Source organism: Myotis davidii, unplaced genomic scaffold (genome assembly GCF_000327345.1).
Source record: "Myotis davidii unplaced genomic scaffold, ASM32734v1 scaffold52, whole genome shotgun sequence".
NCBI classification, from domain to species: Eukaryota; Metazoa; Chordata; class Mammalia; order Chiroptera; family Vespertilionidae; genus Myotis; species Myotis davidii.
This window is the reverse complement of record NW_006283773.1, coordinates 1,876-11,073: the sequence shown is the minus strand read 5'-3', so window position 1 is coordinate 11,073 and position 9,198 is coordinate 1,876. Positions and strand designations below refer to the sequence as shown.

Genomic DNA, 9,198 nt, shown 5'->3' with positions numbered 1-9,198 from the left:
GGAGGCGAGTTTGGGGAGTCTAATCAGCGGCAGGGCTCTAGTGACTGACTTTCTTTGTCTGAAAGACTACCTCCAGGCCCAGCAGTGGGGAGCTGTTAGGCAGCACCCAGTGCTCTATAGGGTAAGCGTCTGCTGACTACTCAGGCCCTATTCGCAGGGTGCCCACGATACAGGCACTGCAATCTCTGGTTGCTTGTCTGCAGGACCTCGCAACTCAGACAATGTCCTCTTCTGCACTGACGGCTCGCAGCTCGCAGCTCGCAGCTCGCCCTGCCAATCTGCTGGGCTGCCCCCCACAGTTCTCTGTTCCTCCCGGCTCCTGAAGCTGACCTTCTCCCCTTCCCGTACCTGGGCTGTGAGTTCCCACCTGTGCAGACGCATGTCCTAGCTTCCTTCCCTTCTTGTCTCCCAGCTTATCCCAGGAAGCCCACCTTAGGTGTTTCAGTTTGCTGGTCTCTCAGGTGTGCATCTGTGTTGAGCAGGGACTTCTTTTTTGAATTACAGATGATTAACTTGTTGAAATGTCAGGGGGAGAGGAAAAGACCTGCCCTTATGCCACCATTCCTCTGACTTCATTCTTCCTATTGGTTTTGATTGTAGTAATTCTTTCATTGTTGTTCAGATCTAAATATTTATTCATTCCATTGTGGTTTCCTTCTCACCCATGAATTTTAGGGAAAATTTTTAAGGTTTTCAAAAGTATAATAAAGTTTTAAATTCTTTTCTTTTTATTAAATTCTAATTTAATTTCATAGTGGCAGGAAGCACGGGCTGATTGATAGTCTTGAAATTTATTGAAACATCCTACATATATTTTAAAATATATTTTTATTGATTTCAGAGAGGAAGGGAGAGAGAGATAGAGCTGCCTCTGCACACCCCTTACTGGGAATTGAGCCTGCAACCCAACATGTGTCCTTGACTGGAATTAAACCCGGAACCTCTCAGTCTGCAGGCCGATGCTCTATCCAGTTAGCCAAACCAGCTAGGGCTCAATGGCTATATATTCTTAAATATATATATATATATTTTATTCTTAAATTACAGCTGACATGTAATATAATAGTAACTTCAAGTGTACAACATAGCGTTTAGACATTTATATAACTTATGAAGTGATCACCCTAGTAAGCCTAGTATCCATTTGATACCATACATAGTTATTACAATAGTATTGACTATATTTCCTATGACAATAGCTATATTTTTTATTCTCATGATTCCTAATTGGTTCTTTTCATTTAAATGTGTTCTTGTTTTATTTCTATCTGTATTTGTTTCATAGTGTTTGGCCCTTTTTTGTAATCCATAATTACATCATATCTCTTTGTGTGTCCTAAGAATACTTAAAGTCTTTATCATATTACACAGCAGACAATCTGAAATGAATTTATATTCTGATTGTTGACTTTGAGTTTTTTTCTGAACATTTTTTTACATGTTTTGAATTCCTGCTTGCAAGCACATTTTTTGCTGTTGCCTTTTTTTGTTTGTTTCCTTTGCTACCTCTCTGCTCATTCCATCGGTACTTTGTTGGTTTCCTTACTTTGGCCAAAGGCCGTAGTCCAGGGTCAAGTCTCATAATATGGCATTTCAGATTCCCTGTTGTTATGCTATCAGGGAAGGCCACTGACCCAGCTAATGAATAAATGGGCTGCTTGTCTCCTTTTGCTGCTTTGGGCAGTGATGGCGGATCTTTTGAGCTCGGCGTGTCAACATTTTGAAAAACCCTAACTTAACTCTGGTGCCGTGTCAAATATAGAAATTTTTTGATATTTGCAACCATAGTAAAACAAAGACATATTTTTGATATTTATTTTATATATTTAAATGCCATTTAACAAAGAAAAATCAACCAAAAAAATGAGTTCGCGTGTCACCTCTGACATGCGTGTCATAGGTTTGCCATCACTGGCTTTGGGTCTGTGGTTCCAAATAAGCTACAACTCCAGTCAATGCTTGGCAGTAGTTTTTATTTATTTATTTTCATAACTCCTTAGCTTAAGCTACAGCTGTGAACCTGGCTCTAGTCCATGTCTTGAGAAGCACTGATAGTCCTTTTCACTACACAAGAGTTGTCTTGCTATTCATCTCTGCTTACTTTTCGACTTAACTCGAATCATAGCCTTGAGTTTTTGTTACTTTTTTGGTCAGTGAAACTGCTTGTCTTGTTTTGACTTGATGTAATATAATCTCTCTCCACCCCTTCATCTATCATGCAATATGTTTGGAGCAGAGGGGATGTATCAAAGGGTCATTTACTGAGCTATGTTATTGAAAATCCACTTAAGCTTCTAAAGGAATTTTCTACAAGCAAAGAAAGAGAGAATGAAGAAAATAAAGAGAGCATTCAGTTTTTAAAGGAGCAATGAAAGGTTGTCTCTGCTTATATGGCCATTCTCTGTTAGCAAAGTAGAACCTTAGTGATAATCACTGCCTATTCTCCCCTAGTAGTCAGGGTCTTTATCATTACTTTGTTATTATCTAGCATCTTCCGCTTTCAGACCTGCTTCCTTCTCCTCACACCACTTAAAACTTCCCTTCCCTGAAGAGTAATCAGTACTCAGCTCCCTGTCAATTTAGTCATATAATTAAAGTAGTCAAAGAATTTGAATTATAAAGCAAGCTTGTGAACCCAATAAATCCTTAATTAGTCAACATGCGGGTATACTTCATGTGTGAGTGGTGACAGGAGGAAGGGGAGTTAGACTTGATTACATGTTTATTCTTACAACCAGACAAAGGTCCAGGAACAGACTGAAGAGCCTCTGAAATGAAGCCACTTGGAGTAAGGAGGCAGCAGTCATTCTGCCCTAAGATCACCTACTATGAGGAGGAGCCAACATGGGGAGAAGAGTTTTATAAAGCAGAGTCAAAATGAGGTATGTGCATGTATGTGTTTGTATGTGTGTCTCTGTATGTGGGTGTACACAAATATGTGCTGCTAAACTTCTACCCTTAAAATTAAAGCTCATTTGGCTCAGTGAAACAAATCTATTGAGCTTCCAGTTACTACCTGGAAATGTTCAAGAATTACTAATCAGATTATAAGAACTGCTGGCTGGAATCTGGTCTGGTTCTGAAAAAGATATTTAGCCATCAAAAGATCTATGTGGCCTGGCTGGCATGGCTCAGTGACTGAGTGTCCACCTATGAACCAGGAGATCACGGTTCGATTCTCAGTCAGGGCACCTGCCTGGGTTGTGGGCTTGATCCCCAGTGTGGGGCATGCAGGAGGTAGCCGATCAATGATTCTCTCATCATTTATGTTTCTATCTCTCTCTCCTTCTCCCTTCCTCTCTAAAATCAATAAAAAAATATTTTAAAAAAATATCTGTGTGATTTTCCTGGCTGGGTGGCTCAATCAAACACATACCTAGATTGCGGGGTCAGTGCTGGTCGGGGCAAATATGTGAGGTAACTAATTGATGTTTCTCACATTAATGTTTCTCTCTCTCTCTCTCTCTTCTTCCTTTCTCTCAAATCAATAAAAAGAATATTCTCCAGTGAGAATTTTTTAAAAAAAACCTATGTGATTTCTGGAATCCCTCTGCCCCCACTTCCTTAATCTTACAGGATATATAAAATAAGATAAAATCTTTCAACTTGGTCCACATATGTACTTAGGCTGAAGGAAGACCTTAAGACCTTTAGCATCATTTGGCTTAAGGAAACATATTTGATGACTAAGGAATCAAAAGAGTCACAGGCTTGTCAAGGATCTAACAGAGGCTATGACTCTTTTCATAGAAAAGTGCAAACACAAGTTTTGTATAGAATTTCAGGTAGTTTGTATATGTCTGGTTAAGGTATCTTCCAGCCTAGGGAGAAGCAGTGGGTTCAAATAGTATGCTGTAAGGGTTTTAAATGACCAATTCTTATAGGAAATGGGACCTCATGGACTCCCCAGAATCCACCTAGCACCTCCCAACACCTTTGGGTGATAGATATTATCTCCATTGGTGTTCATTCCATTTCTGGTAATGATCTCCAATTCAAACTCAACATTATTGTCCAAGTATCTCCATCCATGCTCACAGCCATAAATAATGAGATTTTCAAACAGAATTAGATGACATTTTATTCCATTGACCACTTTGGTCCATGAGACCCCTGATGCCCAAAGAGATCTCTGATCCACACACTGCATCTATTGCTAGTTTATTTCATTCATGACCCTAAACACTGATGTTTTCTTATAGAATTTTTCTTAATGAGATTTCATTACTTTCTTTTGATTATCATACATATTTTGGGTCTAACGCATACAAAGGACACTTCATCAGCTTTAATGCTGTCTCCTTCAGTAATATGGACATGATATTAAGAGAGTTTTTTAGAGTCTACACAATCATTTCCAACTTAGTAACTTCTCCCCCATTTTTAAGACAAGCAGTAATTGAGTTTTCCTATCACTATCACATTTCTGTGTTTGATAGTTCTGTGTTTGATAGTTCTGCATTTGATAGTTTTTCCTCTCCATCACTTGGAGATTCCATCTCAGACCTTGACTCTTCATCTTCAGCAGGCGATACTATAGTCACTGGACCAATCCCCAGCCTTGACCTCTCTGTGGGAATCACAGTGACATTTTGATCAAGGGGAGGAGATCTGAATGTTATGTAGTTGAGGAAGGAGATGATCCCTAGGGGAATAGAAGAATTTCAGGTGAATTACAATAGACACATGGTCTTTTGACTTCTAAAACTCTCACTCATCCTTTAAAATGCTCAGTTCAAAGGGCTTCTTTTCAGTGAAGCCAACCCTCCTCTCCCCCAGCAGAATTACTTTACAGTCCTATGCTCCCATTCCATTATAGTATTTTCACGTGGTTAGGACAAAGCTTGAACCTCCTGGAATCAAATCATAGTTTGACTACTTTCTGTGCGGTCATAGCAAGTCACTCAACCTGTCTATGGCTCATTTAGTGGCAGGACAGATTACTAATTCTAAGTTTTCAGTTTCATATCATACTGCTTCTTGATGCATAGATGCTCTAAATAGGAAGAATCAGTGCTTCTGTTTTTCCTAGATTCCACCTCTCTTTCAATAAGTGTATTCCCCTTCCATCCTTCTGGGATAAGGCAGGGGACTGACTCACCAGAAAACATGTATAAGAAGTCACTCCACCAATTAAGATAATAGGCCCATAGGAGGTCTGACTCCATGGCATCCCTGGTGTGCCAGTGAACCTGTGCCAGAAATAGGATGAGGCAGAAGAGCAAGCAGATGGCTAGGACCAGAAGAAAAGATGTCACAACCCATCAGTGTCTTCAGTCTGCCTTGACTACCACCCCCAACGCTTCTGCTTTCAGATGCCATTTGTATGGCAGGATCAAAATTTGGGGATTGACCAAGTGTGAGAGAAAAAAGGGCTTCTACCTCTCTCCTGGCATAAGTCACCGAAAGTGTGCTTTATACAATAAGACAGGGCAGGTAGCTGGCAACTTGATGTAATATTGAAAAAGAGGAAAGGGACAAGAAAAAGAGGATGAAAACCCCATAGAGAAACTTTGTTCCCTTGACAATTTTACCCTGAAATCACCCTGCCACTCTATGTTTGTACCTGAGATGAAGCTGAGCATGGATACCTTCAGATCCAAGTTGGTGGTCATGCTTCCTCTTCTAGGGAGGCAAGAACTTAAGAGCCAGCCAAGACTAATGAGTATGGTGAGGACAGAGATTAGGAAAAAGGCCCTGGAATATTGGAGGTAATCTGCGAATGAGAAGGAGAAAGTAAAGGCTTGGTTACTTGGTTACTGAGAGGTTCCTTCTCAGTGTGAAACCTCTCTAAAGAAAACCAGATAGAGTCTTCAAGAAGGAAGTAAGGACTAAGGAGATGAAACTGAGCTTGCTAAGTGGCATCCAGAGAACTAATAAAGATCTTGCTCAGGTCTTCATTGATACTATAATTGGAATGTCTTTACTATGAAAGCAAAGCCTTCATTGCAAAACTAAAAATAATATACGAATAGTTCTCGATATATTAACACATTAACTTAGATGTAAACTAACTAATAAGAAGTATGACTTGCCCTAGCCAGTTTGGCTCAGTGGATTGAGTGTCGGCCTTTGGACTGAAGGGTCCCGGGTTTGATTCCAGTCAAGGGCACATGCCTGGGTTGCAGGCTCGAGTCCCAGTGTGGGGTGTGCAGGAGGCAGCCAATCAATGATTCTCTCAAATCATTGATGTTTCTCTCTCTTTCTCCCTCTCCCTTCCTCTCTGAAATCAACAAATATATATATATTTTCCCAGTTATATTTTAAGAGAAATATGACTTTAACATCACGAACAAATTTATTCTTTTCTTGTTCCCAATTCTAATTCTAAAAGTAATACATGTTCAAAATAAGGATTGGGAAGACTATAAAAAGGAGGAAGAAAATGAGCCATAATCCCATGACCCAGAGGCAACCATTGTTAGTATTTTGTTTTATTTCTTTCTAGTATTTTTCTATCCTCCATATATAGTAGATATAATACTCAACATCATGTAATTTTTTCCTTAAGATTATATGGAGTGGGACGCGAGAAGATGGCGGCTGGCAGGACAGAGGTGAGGGAGAGGATGTGTGAGTGAGAGCATTTTTACATGCAAAATAGCTATAATGGTGTTGTGTGTGGGTGTGTGTGTGTGTGTGTGTGTGTGTGTGAGCGAGGGACAGTTAAATCCTACAGGAGTAGCAGGGGCTGGCAGACCAGACTCTCCTGGACAGGGAGCACCTACCATTGCATGGACACTTCTGGGGCTGCGGGACTCGGGCACGGAACCATGCCATCTTGAAGGGGAGAGCGGCCTCATCTAGGAACTCATCAACACTACCACCCACACAGCCCTTGGACACTGCCCACGACCCAGCAGCCATTCCAGCCAAAATCCTGCAGCCCCATCCACAGACCCGCAGACTCTAGGACCTCCACCTTCAAAGGAGCACCGCTCCCACAGCAGTAAGTGCAGCTTCCCCCTCCCCAGTGGCAGACCTCTGGGCACCACATTGGCACATATCCAGCATGCAAGCCTCTGGAGCCCACCACTCGACAGGCAGCCCCTGGGAGCCCCTGCAAGCGCCCGTTGAGTGCGATATTGTGCAAATGAGGGTGCACTGCCCCACAGTAAAAATTCTGATTTCACTCTTCCTGAATAACTGCCCACAGACACTGTCACACAACTTCAGCACCAGGGCCCCTCAAAGTACATCAGAGCTCCACACCGCAAATGCATCATGGGTACCTCTGTGAGCTGCCACTGGGAGCATGTGTATCCATCCACAGGCACAGCAGCAAAAACTGAGTCTTCCCACTCCACTGCTGCAGAACTCTGGACACTACAGTCATGCTTTTCCAGAACGCAGGCCTCCTGAGACCACGGCTCTACAGGGTGCTCTTATCCAAACAAGGGTGCACTGCCCCAACAGTAGAAATTCTGAATACCCTCATCCTGGATACCTGCCCACAGATGCCTCGATCGCTTGGCTTCAACCAGGGCTCTTCAGAGTGCGCCAGGGCGCTGCGCTGGTAAGCACACCACGGGTGCCCCTGTGAGCTGCCATTAGGAGCGTGTGTATCCAACCACAGACACAGCAGCAAAAACTGAGTCTTCCCACGCTACAACTACAGAACTCTGGACAACACAGTTGTGCCTTTCTAGTGTGCAGGCCTCCTGAGCCCCAATACCCTGACAGACAGCTCCTGGGTACCTCTGTGAGCCCTGGCTGGGCATGTGCGATTTCAACCAAGGATGCAAAACAGCAAAAATTGGGACATCCCCCTCCCTGGCTGCTGACATCTGGACACCGCAATTGTGCCTTTCCAGCTCGCAGGCCTACATCAAAAAATCCCAAATAGCTTAAGTAGGGAGCTATGATAGATTACCAAGCACAGGAGACCTGAGAGATCACACCACCAGCACCATCCTCAAAAGAAACTGGGTAGCAAAACAGTCAGATCTAGGACATAGAAACAATTAAAATGTTAGAGCAAAACATGGAGAGACAAAAAAGCAATCCCCAAAGGAAAGAAAAAGAGAAATCACCAGAGAGGGAGTTAAATGAAACCAAGGCAAGTAACTTCTCAGAGAAAGAATTCAGAGTAATGGTTATAAGTAATGGCTGAATGACAAATACATACAACTCAATGACAAATACAACAATCTGGAATATGAAGGAGCAAAATAAACCCAATCAGAAGAGCAAAAAGAAAGAAAAAGAATAAAAAATTGAAGATAGTTAAGGAGCCTTGGGACAACTTCAAGTATACCAACATTCTCATTATGGGGGTGCCAGAACAAGAAGAGAAGCAAGATATTGAAAACCTATTGGAAGAAATAATGACAGAAAACATCCTTGATACTAGGAAGAAAAAGACTCATACAAGTCCTAAGAAGCACACCGAGTCCCAAACAAGATGAACCCAAAAAGACCAACATCAAGACACATCATAAATAAATTGGCAAACATCAGCGACAAAGTACAAGTCTTAAAAGCTGCCAGAGAGAGACAGAAAGTTAGGAATCTCCCATTAGAATATCGACATATTTCTCAGCAGAAACACACCAGGCTAGAAGGCAATGGAATGATATATACAAAGTGATGCAAACCAAGGGACTGAATCCCAGAATACTATACCCAGCAAGGCTATCATTCAAAATTGAAGGTGGAATCAGGAGCTTCACAGACAAAAAAGGACTAAGGGAGTTTATTACCACCAAGCCAGCAATGCAAGAAATGCTAAAGGGACTGCTGTAAAAAGAAGAAACAGAAAGGCAAGAAGAAACACAAATATTAAGAATGAAAATTACAACAAACAAGTACTTATCAATAATAACTTTAAATGTAAATGGATGAAATGCCCCAATCAAAAAACAGAGGGTAGCTGAATGGATAAGAAAACGCAACCCATATATTTGCTGTCTACAAGAGACCCACCTCAGAACAAAGGATTCACACAGACTGATAGTGAAGAGATGGGAAAAAATTTTTCAGGCTAATGGAAATGAGAAAAAAGCTGAGGATGCGATGCTTATATCTGACAAAATAGACCTTCAAGTAAAGGCCATAAGAAGAGATAAGGAGCCAAAACCGGTTTGGCTCGGTGGATGGAGTGTCGGCTTGCGGACTGAAGGGTCCCAGGTTCGATTCCGGTCAAGGGCATGTACCTGGGTTGCGGGCACATCCCCAGTAGGAGATGTGCAGGAGGCA

At 41.9% G+C, this 9,198-nt stretch overlaps 1 protein-coding gene across 1 annotated transcript; it reads right to left on the bottom strand.

Moving 5' to 3' along the window:
* Nucleotides 1-4,418: 4,418 nt before the first annotated feature.
* LOC102771676 (transmembrane protein 202) lies at nucleotides 4,419-6,867 on the bottom strand. The gene is made up of 4 exons (XM_006754003.1): nucleotides 6,729-6,867; nucleotides 5,567-5,716; nucleotides 5,102-5,233; nucleotides 4,419-4,645 (listed from the first exon to the last, which is right to left on the bottom strand). The coding sequence occupies exons 1-4, from the start codon at nucleotides 6,865-6,867 to the stop codon at nucleotides 4,419-4,421; spliced, it is 648 nt and encodes a 215-aa protein (XP_006754066.1).
* Nucleotides 6,868-9,198: the final 2,331 nt, after the last annotated feature.